Genomic DNA, 13891 nt, shown 5'->3' with positions numbered 1-13891 from the left:
GAAGTACTGACCTACAAGATGGCGGGGATTTCGCGTCAGAATGTGTGTTTGTGTGATTTCGATAAAATTCTTTAGTAAAATGGCTAAAAGCAAGTATGAATACGTTAGAAAGTTTGAGCAGAACGATCAGTGCCTACTGAACTGTTGGATTGTTATTCGAATCGATGGAAGAAATTTCCACAGGTACATGTGTTTTAAAGTTAATTTGTATCACCCTTACACATACCCATATGAAATGCCAAACTGCAAATTCTCCTTGCGAGTGACCATATGAATCTTTTAGTCCCAGTTTTGACAATTTGGTTACAGATCAAGGCAGTACGCTCACTGATTTTATCTCTGGCACTGAATTAAGATTTTAACTAAGGAGAATTTAAATGTTGATCACTTAGACGCACTTCTATGCACAGATTTTCCGATGCTCATGAGTTTGATAAACCAAATGACCAGAGAGCATTGCAGCTGATGAATAAATGTGCTGAAACTGTAATGAAGGAATTCACTGACATCGTGATTGCATATGGACAAAGTGATGAATACAGGTAAATATTGGGGGAGGGGTGGTTGAGGTTGGCTAGGCACTAGGCAAATTAACCGTCTGTGAACATGGCTTTGCCCAGCTACTTTTAACATCTTGTCTGACTCCATAAAAGAACATATCCAAGTTAACTATCCTGCCCAGGTGTACTAACCTTTTTCCCACCTGTTCAAAATCTTAATGAATTCCCTGTAGCTGCCAAGGGGGAGAAGTGGTTAGAGTTGATTGGATAATGCAGTTTTCTGTAACCAGTGTTTGACCTGGCCTTAAAAAGTTTCTCCCTTTTCAAGACAGCATTGTAAAAACTACATCCCAATTTCAGACGTCCAGCTAAAAGATCTGCAGTTTGAAAAATGATCAAAATCCAAACCTTTTTTAGACCAAACATCCAAGGCAAAAACCACACTTGTGGGAGAGAGTAGTAGAGTATCCTCTGGAGGAGGGAGAGGGGTGGGAATGTATCATTCTTTTATTCTGTGAAGAGGCCTATACTCAAGTTTGCACAAATGTCTTGGTGCTCATTTTCATGTTTTATTTCCTTCAGTTTGGTATTTAAAAGAAGCACAAAACAGTTTAGTAGAAGAGCAAGGTTTGTAGCATTGGTGCTAGTATTCAAATGTCATATATTTTCATTGTTATAAATGTTTTGTAATAGTACTGAGTTGAAATTTGTTGCATTATAATTTTAAAAGTTAGTTTCAAATTCCTCTACCTTCTCTTTCTTCTTTCAGCCCAATATCAACTTGTATATTCTCCTCACTGTCCTCCATATATTTCTTATGTTACTAGTTGGGAGATTTTGTCAAAAATCAAGGCATGTCCCCTTTGGTGACTATTCCCTGTATTCTCCTGAGTTAAATCTTTAAATCAAGCCACAACATTGTAAGGGGAAAATATTATAAGATGTTGGCGACCACTTGGGGATGAAAGGGTTGAGTAACTAAAGGGCAATGGAAAATTAAACCTAATAAATGAACATGGCTGCAGGCTACTAAGCTTTCTCTTCATCTATTTTTCTCCAGCAAGCTAGTAACTAATGTGGTCTCACTGTTTTCGTCGTCTTACGTGTTTTATTGGAGTCATTTCTTCTCCTCTAAAGAGCTTCTCTACCCACCAATGTTTGATGGGCGAGTCGTCCTATATCCAACTGAAAAGAACTTGAGAGATTATTTGAGCTGGAGACAGGCAGATTGTAAGTAGATATAGTGGATTTAATAGAGGAACCTTTTATTTTACATCGCTCTTTATCATCGTCGTCATCATAATCATCATCATCATCATCATCATCATTAATAATAATATAATTATTATCATCATCAAATCATGATGATGATGATGATGATGATATAATGATGACAACAATACTATTTTTGTTCTTATAGTTGATGTGATATCTTGCAATTTTACCAATTTAATTGATTGTAGATGTAGACTATTACCCTTTATGACGAGTAGTTTAAGAACTATAAACAAGGGCAAAAGTTTAGGACAAATTCTCATTTTACGTTATTTTCATCTGCGCACGACATAAACTTTTATGCACAAAATTAATGAAAACTACTTGGATACTCATTTTACTTTATTAATTTCATTTTTTCACTCATTGATTTTGAAAATGACAAGAAAGTGTCAACAAAGCCATAGTTTACTATCTCAAAGGTATCCATGGACTCCTCACTACACTCAAAAAAATACCTGCAAATACTCAAAATAGCACTTCATCACATCACTTTCAAACCTGAGTACCCCAAGGTCCCTGGATGGTGTCAGTTCTCATCCTTGAAGAAAAAAGTTCTTGGAAACCAGTAAATTATTTGGTAATTAAAAATAGCCTTTAGATAACTGAGTATATATAATGCCAATATCTAATAAAATTATTTTACAGGCCACGTTAACAACCTTTACAACACATGTTTCTGGTGCCTGGTGAAGCAGTCTGGTCTCACAGCTGATCAAGCTGAGGAAAGACTCAATGTAAGTACTTTAAATAACTGCTTACCCTTGGCAAAACACGAAATAATTATATACCAGAAGTTTAGCTTTTATACATTATGAAGTTTGTATGATGAATTCTGCAATCAGTGTCCAACAAAGACATCAAATGTTACCCTGTCAAGGGGTATCCCAGCCCATCCCCTCCCCTCCCCTATGACTAATAGTTTTAACGATGGGTCTTGTTATTTACTGATGTCTGAAATTCTCTTCAGGGAACAGTGTCCAGTGACAAGAATGAAATCCTCTTTTCTGAGTTCAACATAAATTACAACAATCTTCCACAGATGTATCGCAAAGGCTCCGTCCTCATCTGGGAAAAGGTAAAATATATATTCTCCACTTTTTACACACTTTGTCAGTGTGTAAAATAACAGCTAGAGCATGCATCATCTCCATTCCACTTGTGATATGCTTTGCAAGCTTGAAGAGTTATCAATGAGTTTTAGAAGGAGGTCACTTGCCTGTAGTTAGTGGATATGGTTTGTTTTCTTGGTCCAAGGAACTTGTTTTTCCAGTTTCTGTGATTTTGTTAGTTGTCATTATTATTATCTTTCTTCACAGATCAGTGAAGCCAGTGACTCTGGTCAAGCTAACAGTGTTAAAAAAACCAAGAGGCAAATCACCACACACCATACTGACATTATAGGCGACGATTTTTGGAATGAACACTCTGATATTCTCGACAGTTGAGACAATAAAGATGGCCAACTTGTGTCCAGATTTCATAAAGTTGTGATTATGTGAGGCTATTATTTTTGACAAAATCTAATGTCAGACCACAAGAGGAAAGCTGTCTTGTCACTAATTACTTCATGCCCAAAATATAAATTCTCCTATGTGAATGCCACATTTTTCAATGTATGTTTGAGAATTTAATGGTTCATCAACCAATTTAATGGTTCATCAATTTAATGGTTCATCATGTTTGAGAATTTAATGGTTCATCAACACAAGCCATTGAGACATGTGAATGACAGTAGTGTTGGAATATTACTGCTACAACATCAGTAATAATAATAATAATAATAATAATAATAATAATAATAATAATAATAATTTATTATTTATATAGCGCGCGAATCATAAACAGGTGCTCTCGCGCGCTTTACAATAAAGATATCCTAAATAAATATAATTTAAAATTACAATGGCAAGGTCAATGGCTAAAATACAATTCTCAACTGAAAGGTCAAAGGCTTGTCGAAATAAATGAGTTTTCAACCTGTCCTTAAAAAGATTGAACACTTTCTGGGCAGCGAACTGCGTTCGGTAAATTTTTCCAGAGCGCTGGTGCGGCTACGGTAAAGCTACGATCACCCAGCGTACACATAGTCTTGATTCTGGGCGTTTGATAAGTTCGCTAAGATACGCTGGAGCGAGTCCATGGATAGCATTATACGTAATTAACAATATCTTGAAGTCAATACGATACTTGACTGGCAACCAGTGCAACATTTTCAGTGTCTGAATGAAGAAGTTCTCTTTCACTTTCAGTGTATTTATTATAAAAACAGATTCTAGACAAATTCAATAAATGGTCAGTCGCAACTTTATAAAATAAAAGTTGACAAAACTGTCAGTTCTTCTTGCACTGTATTATATTGAGGATCGTTTAACTGTGAGTCATCCCGAAAAAAGCGGAAAAGAGATGAAACAAAACTAGCACTGGTTGTTTGATGGCAGGAACTCCTTAATAGTGTCAATAAGACACCTGGGAGCTGTTTCTCATGAGTCAGATAACTTACCAGGTCCAAAACTATTTTGTGTACCCAATGTTCCTAATAGGGAATTAATCTTTATTGATTTGAAAGCTAATTTTTTTTATGGTTCTATCATTTTTGTGTAACACACTCTTGATACCAATCCGTAAAAAACACATTTGACTTGTAAAGAATACTGAGCGGGCCCAGTAAGGTTTAGGGGGCTTTTGAGTAACACCTGCAGATGTTATGCATGTTATTATGCCATACAGAGAGATCAACTTACCGTAGATGCAATGTGAATAATAATTCACATTAGAATTCACACTATTAAAATGAGACAACTTGCATGACAAGTGTTCCTACTTAGCAGATTCCCCCATTTAAATCAAGTTACCCTCCCTTGGAACAACTCAGGACTTACTTTTGTACAATATAATATTCAGCAAACATCTGTCAACCCAGTGAAACCTCTTTTATTAAGTGCACAAAAATATCAGGAAACTAAATTATTCTGTCAAGTTCCATTATTGGTCACTTGAAAATATTATTTTAATATATAGTTAACTAGTATACAATAAGTACCATTACTGTGCTAGGATTTTTTAAACTATTTTTTCTTTGAGAGAAAAAGTAGACTTTTGTTTCAAAGTGTCAACGTAGAAATATCTTGCTATCCTCAGCCTCACTTAAAGTATTTTAAATACACAGTGACCAAGATTCTACTGTCATCATATACTGTTCACCATTCTAATTTATAATGGAAATTTGATGACTGTTACAATATGGAGATCACTTGCTGTTCAATGGCATGAGACAAGATTATAGGTCACATGACATAGGGTGCCTTCCTTGTCCAAACTGGGTAAATCAAATACATCATGTTATTACCTGTTAATAATAATAATAATGGGTCTTTTATTCTTCAAAAGATAAAAATACAAGGGATTTGAAGGGATGGTGTTGCAAAATCTCAGAAAAAGTTAGCACTATTTGAAGAAATATGGAAGACTAGGATAAAACTAAATCCTTCAAATTGGTGTATTCTGTCTATGAACTGGCTGGTCTGGCAAATGGATAGCACCCATAATTTAAACCCATGTTGCTGATAACACACGACCTAGGCCTCTATCAGGTGCAAAATTCAATTTTTGTAATCCCAAACAATTCTGCCTGTTGTCTAAGCTGGTACCATCTCTGCTTCTCTTTTTGCTTCTTTTGTTTTCTGTGGCCTCATCTCCCCTGTTGACAAAAGTTTAGAAGGCTAACTTCTAGTTTAAAGATGATTAAATAGTAGATAACTACAGGTACTTGCTGTAGTGCCCCTGAGATTTAACTAAGTCAAACAATTATTGTTAGCAGTATATAACACCAGTGTGTCAAATGTGATTAAGCGAACAATTTAGTCAAATAGTTATTGGCCTACTGTGTTCCAATTCCAAAAAAAACCTGTTAGATACGATTAAAAGTAAACGCATAAAATGGCTTCATGTAATGAGTGTATTATTCCGCTGTTTTCTTGCACTGTATTACACTATATATATATATATATTCATGCAATCACATGCTTTTTACCATCATTAAAGGGCTGCAGTGTGGTACACTGTAGCCCAAAGGTTATGTTTTAGAAACATTAGCTAGCGGTTTTGTAGGTTTTAAAACAATTTTGCAGTAACATTTTGTGCTCATACCGGGTTCTTTTGTGGGTACTTCTGGTAATGGTTCTGTTGGAACTTCTGGTAGGTTCTCTGTCACAGACTGAAATACATATGAAATGTGTTAAAATAAATATTAATAATTAATTATTAATAATAAGAGAATGCTTTCACAGACTGAAAAAATCAATGGAACATTACAAGTATTCTTCAAACACTGGTCAAACAAGACTAGTCACTTGACCCATAAACTAAACATTCTGATAGATAATGGTTTTATCACAGTAATGCAAATATACAGTATAGTGCAGGTATATACAACCTTTGTCATTTCTTCCAGTTCTTGCAATACAGCATCTTCATCCTCCTGAGTCAAACTTCCACTCAAAAGTTCATCAATTTCCTGTGAAAAGAACAAATCACCATGAAATCAAACCTACTATCCTCATCAATTCTCTTACTTTAGAAAAGTTGGAACATTTCACCTTTATACCGTGCCTCAGCCCTGCCCTCCCCTCCCTCTGCTTCAATGTTGGGTTTCAACAGAGAATTTTCATGCCTAATTGGCCATGGAGGAATCGATGTGGGGGAAACGACAAACAGACACGGAAAATAACTAATTTACAGAAATTGCTGAACAGCATGTATCTAATAACTGAAAGGCACTTCATGGTTAAATCTTCCTTATAAAATTGGCAACTGTTGAACTGTAGGAGAGGCGACAGGCTTGATGAACCTACCCTCTGGTATTCAATGCCTTCCTTTGTCTCATCCATTATTCTTTCCACATCTTCTATTGACATAATCTACGTAAAAAGAAACAGAAAGTCAGATGGATTGCAATCTGTGGCCTGTGTCCTTCTCAATAAACTACAGCTGTAAAAGGGCAGCAGCTTTTTGGTTTACCTTCACCATCTCATTTTGTATTTCCTTACTCCTTTCAGAGTCCTTGTATATTTGTATCATGGACAGATGCAAAAAACAAAGTAATACAAATAGGTCACACTTGTAGGCTCCTAGATTATGGTTTTCACATTACCTCATGCATTTTTTTCAGTGCTTCGTTTCCTTGTTTGAGTCCATCAGCAACTTTAAGTTGGATTTGGGCAAATTCAACATCTTGGACCTGTTAAAATACAAATTAAAGAGGATTTATTGACATGTGCACAGACAGTATTCCTAGTTCTGTTATAATTATAAGGAAAATATATAAACAAATAAAAGTTGTCAGTTGGCCTTGTCATTGGACATGCCAATACAATAATATGTAATCATGGTAATAGTCCCAGTTGTCTAGTTTTCATACAAAAATGTTTATCGGACAAACTGATGTTGCATTTGCAGAAAGTCAAAACCTCCACATCAATTTCACCTCTGACTGGAATAGATTCCCAGCGCTATGTATTTCAGACCGATAAGCTGTCATCAATCAATTCCTTGTGAACTCAGATGTCCAATAACATAAAATTATTTATTACAACACTCTAAAGCTTAAGCTGAGTAGTTCATTGCAACTTAATTGATAAAGGAAATATGAAGTTTGGGTGTATTTTTTATGAATAAATAAATATTATTTTAATACACAACACATATAAATATAATACAAACCATTTTTTCTAAGTTGTCTAGCTGGTTATCTGTCCTTTCTAGGGTCTGTTCCTGGTACCTCTTCTTCTTCAGCAATAATTTTGCTTTACTGGAAATCAATAACAGGAGATCTTTAATGATTATTTTGTTTTATGAGAGAAATGAAAATATAATTCAAATGCACACAAAGGATAAATCAGAAAATCAAATGAACAGCAGGATTGCTTCAGTCTGTAATATTATTGTTGCAAGTGGAAACCAATTAAATTTCAGATTTATTAACTGCCAGCCAATTAACCACTAATTTTACTGTAGTTGGGTTCCCTAAGTATCTAGATAAGGTAGTAGTACATATCACGTAATAAAGTATCCAATAACACTGACAGTAACTCACTTCTTTTTTCCCTCCTGTAAGAGCTGTTTTGCCAACTGTCTCTCCTTTTCAAGATTAAGCTGTATCTGAAATAAACAAAGAGAGCAGAATCTACTTGATAGGAGCATAGAAATCATCACTCTTCATAAATAGTAAGCAGGCAAGGTCAGGATTAGAACCTGGTGGCAGATTAGTGTAAAATTCTTGCCCAGTGTTAGGAAACAATATGACGACAATCACAGGGAATGAATCTTCAATGTCTGTTCCATCTCAAAAGCAATACACTTCTTACCTAGTTAACAAACCGACGGCAGTTTTACATGGTATTTACTCTTACAGACTATAAAATGATGTCATAAAATGTTCAAAACTCAAGTGGGGCAGTGATTTCACTGTCAAATTTTGAACATTTTATAGTATCATTATTTGTTCTATAAGGATACAGACCATAGCAAACAACCATTGATTTGCAGAAGGCCCAAACATTAAAGGAAAGCATACAATTGGAATTTCCAGAGGAGTAGTGGGAGGGGGGATGAGAAAGGCAGGGGGAGGGGGGTGGTCTTTGAAAAAATCCCTTCCAATCCATGAGGGAGGTATTGATATTTTCTGGAACAATACATTGGGTGTAACTGTTCACGTTGGATAATAACATGGTGATTTTGAGTGATATGTTTGCAACATAACATTGGATATTGACTATTATGCAGCTGGTCCCTTGCTGTATAATTGAATTCATTCCATACCATACCTTCTTCTGGTACTGTTTTAGTTTGTCCCTTTGTTGCTTCAAAGCCTGATGATTATAACATTTATTTGAATTGTTAAAATTTAAATTTGTAATTAAGTACCAACACTGTGTAAACAAACCTTGACAACAAGCTAGTCTACAAAGCACGGTAAGTGCATGTGCAAATATTTCTCAAAAAATGCATTTGCATCCACCAGATCTCATCAACTTCTGCCATAAATGAATGTTTGTTTTTATCAGCAGAGTTGATAAGGTTATTTGGCCATTGCAAAGAGGTTTGAGTGTAGACAATTCAAATGCTAGCCCTTTGTAAGAGCGAATCCTGACAAATGCTTGAAACGCCAGCACTTGAATCTTTTTACGGAGGCCAAATAACCTCTGTTGATAAAACCATCCTCACTGACACAGCACAACAATTAATGTTATGGCGCGCAGACACAAAGAAAACACAATATTCTTTTGTGGGCAAAGTTGGGCAGGGAATATACCAGCAAGGCTCGGATAAAACCCACCGACCGGATGATGACCGAATGAGGGGCTTTGGTACATGGCGCCATACCGAGGGGGTGCCTCATGCCTGTCCTGCAAGGGGGGGCACAGTTCACACGTGAAAACGCATGGCCGGCATAATGTCCTTGGGCCAAGTTAACCGAGTCCAGCAAATCCTATAGCCCCCCCTCCCTGACGGCTCAACTTGCAGCCTTCCAAGAAAGTGGCGATTGAAAAGACTGGCACAGAATAAGATGCAAAGCAGGCTGCCGTATATGGAAGTCACATGTTAAGGGTGGACCGCAGTAATAATGCGGGCTCAACAGTTGTTGCTTGCCAACATTAACCTTTATTTTATGCTAAAATGTCAATTTCTTTAAAAACTGCCCCACTTATGAGTCCTGCTATACTCTGGCAATACATCCATACTCACATGAATGCATTACTCATACTGTGCAGACTGGATTGTAGGTAATTAAATGAAATAACTGTAACTAGAATTTTTTAACATTAATAGAGAAACCTCAAATTATTCCTGAAACTATTTTCACATGGAAACAGTGTAGATAACTGAGGAGTTATTGTTAGCACGATATGGTACCGATGGTAATATAAATAAGCCTAAGGCGGAGTGACATTCTTACCAAGACTGCTTTGTCTTGTTCAGTTATTTGTGGCTTTTCTGGTTCTTTCTTCTTGCTAAATAGAGATCCCATATTGTCCAAGTGAAGATAAGGCTCGTTATTTCAGAAAGACTATGTCTTTGATGAGTTTTCTACAACATATTTAGAACATTTAAGACGTAGACTAGTTCCTACAGGAAGTAAAACTTGTCCGCCATCTTGAATTTTGCAAACAGCTGAAAAGTCACCAAAGCGAGGCAAACCAGCTGAACATGCATAAAAGCGAGGCACTTCTTTCGGTATTCAAGATGGCGCTTGGCGCTATTTGAGTCTTTGAGCGTGAATTTCTTGTTCAAGTGGAGAAGTTTTCATGGCAGAATGAGATGGAATGAGTGGGAGACCTCAGGGCCGTGGTAGGCAAACACGCAGAGATCGTTCTCAGCGAAACAGAGGCCGAGACAACTCCGCAGACTCAGTCGGCAGCACTACAAGTACTCAAAGTGAAAGAGATCGAGAACAGCGAAATGGGCGGAACTCCAGACGCCGTCCAGAAAAAAAAGACGAGCGAGGTAAACGAAGAAACGAGGAAAACAGAAGAGATGTACCCGAGAGGGAAAGCAGCAAAGCTAATGTTGTTGAAAAGGATAAAGGAAAACAGCGCTCGGAGAATGAGAAACAACCTTCTCGCGGTAGAGGAGAAACCAGCCGAGATGCTACTAGGGAGTTAAACAGAGAAAATTTTGTTGCTAAAGGCTCGGCTAATGGTAAATCAAGAAATTTTGCTTTAAGCTTAAACTCTATTCTTATCATTTTATTGTTTCCTAAAATAATTGGTGCTTTAGAAGTTCAGCTGAAAGTAGACAAACGCTAGCCAATGAAGTCACAGTATTGTTGTCCTAAGGTTCCGTTGTTCAAATTTGAAAGGCGCAATGGAAGGCAAACACACGTCATCTCAAAAAAGTTTATTTTTAGATTATTTTGAGTTGTATTTATTTTTCCTGCTTTACTTGTTACCATATTTTACTCAAGAAATATCATACTACACTAATTATTTACTTGTGTTTTTTGCTTCCGGCTACTGAATATTACACGATTATATTATTTAAGAAATTCAATTTTCAATGGCTTTGTTATGTTGGGTTGGCTCAATTATGTGCTTAATATTTTGAAAATAATTTTGTTTGTAAAAAGATATTTTAGCAGATTCATTTCAGTATTTTTATAAGTACGGTGACTGCGTGATTGTTAAAACTGTACTGTGAATTTACAGTGAATGAGAATTTACCAGTTGAATGGCTAACCCTGTTTGACTACTTCTTATCACAGCAGCATTAGCCCAACTCAACATAATATTTCTTACTGCAGTGTCGTATGAAATGTATGTAATTTGTCAGTTTTTCAATCAAACTGAAAGCCTGCTTACAAACAAACAGAAAAAGAATTCAGTATTTTGCTTCACGGCAAACAGTCTTGTGGAGAGATTCCAACTGTATTGGATCAGATATTTGACCCATTAACAACCACTTGCCTTTTCAGTCCTTCAGTAAATTAGTAATACCATGGTAACAAACAACACAATGTGCAGTACCAAACTAAGAATAATTCTTAGTTTGCAACAAGTTTTGGTACTACCCCTCCCACCCTCTCTCCCCGTCCTCCCCCCCCCCCCCCAAAAAAAAAAAACCAAGTTGAAAGTTAAAATGCTCACAACTTTATGAAGGAGTTTCCTCATGTCATTGTATGAGAAAAGTTAAACCCCTAGAGGTAATTTGGGTTTGTTCATGTCTGATGAGTTATGAAATTTCCAAAAATGCCTTAGTGGGTTGATGTACTCAGAATTTCATTGGCCATTTTTATACTAGAGGACGCATTACCTGTCTGGATGAACTTAGGCAAACATTTGTTGTTCATCTGGTTATGCGTCTCTAGTATAAAGATGGGCACAAAACACATGCGTTTGGACGGACTTCCTTCCATTGTCCGTCTTAAATGATGCACAATGGAAGATAATTCATCCAGGCGGATAATGCGTCTTGTGACCATCTTTATACCAGAGACCCATAGCCAGATGAACAATGAATTTTTGCCCAACTTCGTCCAGACAGATAATGGATCCTCTAGCATAAAAACGGCCATTATGAAAGGATTTTTTAGTGACATAAAGAGAAGGATTTTTTCAAAAATGGTATATATAGAAATGTCAGTGTTTGTTTTATATACTTTTGTCTAAGTTAAGATTTGTTTGCTTAGAACTGTAACACAGGTCTCATTATCAAAATCTTTCATCATTTTTTCCCCAGAACGTAACAATATGTTTGGTGATGATTCTCGTCTGTCACATCTTGTTAAGAGGATTACCAAAGAGTCTGAAAGAGATCGTCGCATGACTGCAGTTCAACAGTTTGAAGAGTTCCTTAACAGTCCTGATAACTTTCAGGTAACAAAATTTATTGGTAATTAAATTGATATAGCTTTGTGTTAGCCTTCACTGGATTTAGTTCAGACAAGTATCTCTGGTTAGAACCTTTTGTAAGTGACTGCTTCATATGTACATAGTAAGTAATAATTATTATGACCCGTCTTAGGACTGCTGATTTGAATTTTTTTTCCACTTGTAAGCAACCTCTTGATACCAGATGCAAATTGGATAATGTGAGGCGGTTGTCTTTTTTGAGGGTCCCCAATGTGGGGTATTTGCTGGTTTGCTTTCAAAAAATTGTAATGCCTGTGGTATGGCCTGGAGGAGGGGAAAAGGGGGGTGTACCGGTGGAAATAACCGATATGATAGTTTTCATGCATGGTTAATTAAGGTTGGACACATCTGTACCAACCTGTAAGGTTCTGTCATTGACTTTCCTTTTATTCATATTTTAAATAGGACTAAAACTTCTCACGTTAGTTTTAACACAGACTTGGAATTCTTACTTGATTTATTGCTTTTTTTTATGAACACCAGGTGGTAGAAAAACATGCAGAAAATCTCTTCTCAGTTTTAGAGGATGTGCTGTTTGAAAGGTAACATTATTATAAGTGGTACTGTTTGTTGTAGTATAGTCTTCTACATAACTTCTGAGTTAATTTATAGTCATAACTTTTTCAGGGGCCTCCCAGAGCTGAAAGAGAAAGTAGCAAACTGTGTTGGTTTGATCGGTGGAATTTTGGGCAATGAGGCAGGAAGGTATAGTATTATGACTGTAATATTCCTTTGTGTTACACAAAAAGACTGCAGGGCAAGTGATTTTTCTCGTTACCGTTGAAAGATTATTCTGACACTTCAGAACTGAGTATGATGTGACAGATAATAATAATTATTAACTGTTAACTGTTCATGTTTACAATAGGTTTTTCCAGTGGATTTTTACCAAACTGGAGTCATCTATAGCAGATGAGGTCAAGATCTTGCTTCTTTCAGCACTGTCAAAGGTAGTATTGAACTCTTTGAAAGAGATATTAACAATATTACAGTTTAGTTACCCAATCAATATTTATTATCAACAGTGTATTTACTGTTTTTTATATGTGCTTTTGTTCCTCGCAAACCTAACAAATGCATCCAGACACTTTGATAAAATAAGATTTGTATTAGTCTACTGTATACTTGCATCTGTAGTTAACAGCAGCCACTCAGGGCAATATTATTATTTGGAAACAAACATCTAGATGAAGAGTTATTGGCCAACAGATTAAGGTGAATCTTTGTAATCATGTTGGGACAATGTTCAACCTGTCCTTCAATCTTGTGAAATTTATTTCTTTGAAATATTGCTATTCCAAAAGTGCACAATCAAGTTGTTGAGGAGAGTTTCAGAAGTAAGGTGGATTAACTTTTGAAAGTAGGATTTGGCAATGAAATTGAGGATGTTATCCAATATTTGCTTTTTCTTACTTTCCATTTAAAGGCAATTCAAGTGGACACAAAAAACAAGTACTTCAGGGATTTCATGATGGTATGTGGTGACCTTGGTAGTATTTCATACACTGTTTACTGGACTCCACTAAACATCATCCTGAAAACCTCTTCTCTTTCAGAATGTGATGAGTAGTTTGCAGAATATCCTGGAAAATGTGGATACATCAGGTACTGGATATTGTTGTATCAATTTCTCATCATATTTAAATTATCAACGGGGAGAAACCAAAAGTAGACCTGCATCCTTCGAAAGCTCTATTTTTACTTGAC

The 13891-nt window shown here is 36.2% G+C and overlaps 3 protein-coding genes across 4 annotated transcripts in view; 2 read left to right on the top strand and 1 right to left on the bottom strand.

Annotated features, from left to right (window-relative positions):
- Nucleotide 1: 1 nt before the first annotated feature.
- Nucleotides 2-3265, top strand: LOC146457969 (putative tRNA(His) guanylyltransferase). The gene is made up of 7 exons (XM_085091113.1): nt 2-183; nt 411-542; nt 1083-1127; nt 1561-1730; nt 2424-2512; nt 2746-2853; nt 3095-3265. The coding sequence occupies exons 1-7, from the start codon at nt 41-43 to the stop codon at nt 3221-3223; spliced, it is 816 nt and encodes a 271-aa protein (XP_084947239.1). The 5' UTR covers nt 2-40; the 3' UTR covers nt 3224-3265.
- Nucleotides 3266-4767: 1502 nt separating this feature from the next.
- LOC146457968 (charged multivesicular body protein 6-A-like) lies at nt 4768-9941 on the bottom strand. The gene is made up of 9 exons (XM_085091364.1): nt 9733-9941; nt 8600-8644; nt 7870-7934; nt 7497-7584; nt 6928-7014; nt 6629-6694; nt 6211-6291; nt 5925-5991; nt 4768-5475 (listed from the first exon to the last, which is right to left on the bottom strand). Exons 1-9 carry the CDS (start codon nt 9802-9804, stop codon nt 5414-5416), a joined length of 633 nt encoding a protein of 210 aa, XP_084947490.1. The 5' UTR covers nt 9805-9941; the 3' UTR covers nt 4768-5413.
- A 54-nt stretch (nt 9942-9995) lies between these two features.
- Nucleotides 9996-13891, top strand: part of LOC146457967 (serine/threonine-protein kinase SMG1-like) — a 57275-nt gene continuing 53379 nt past the window's right edge. For both annotated transcript variants that reach the window (XM_085091363.1, XM_085091361.1), the window contains exons 1-7: nt 9996-10475; nt 12012-12148; nt 12668-12726; nt 12812-12889; nt 13053-13134; nt 13611-13658; nt 13741-13789. In XM_085091363.1, the coding sequence (XP_084947489.1) occupies nt 10100-10475; nt 12012-12148; nt 12668-12726; nt 12812-12889; nt 13053-13134; nt 13611-13658; nt 13741-13789 (829 nt within the window). In that variant the 5' untranslated portion in view covers nt 9996-10099. The remainder of the gene's footprint in view (nt 10476-12011; nt 12149-12667; nt 12727-12811; nt 12890-13052; nt 13135-13610; nt 13659-13740; nt 13790-13891) is intronic.

The sequence above is a fragment of the Pavona decussata genome, unplaced genomic scaffold (assembly GCF_977016875.1).
Source record: "Pavona decussata unplaced genomic scaffold, jaPavDecu1.1 SCAFFOLD_234, whole genome shotgun sequence".
NCBI lineage: Eukaryota > Metazoa > Cnidaria > Anthozoa > Scleractinia > Agariciidae > Pavona > Pavona decussata.
The sequence above is the reverse complement of the archived record's forward strand: the minus strand, read 5'-3'. Positions and strand labels throughout refer to the sequence as shown.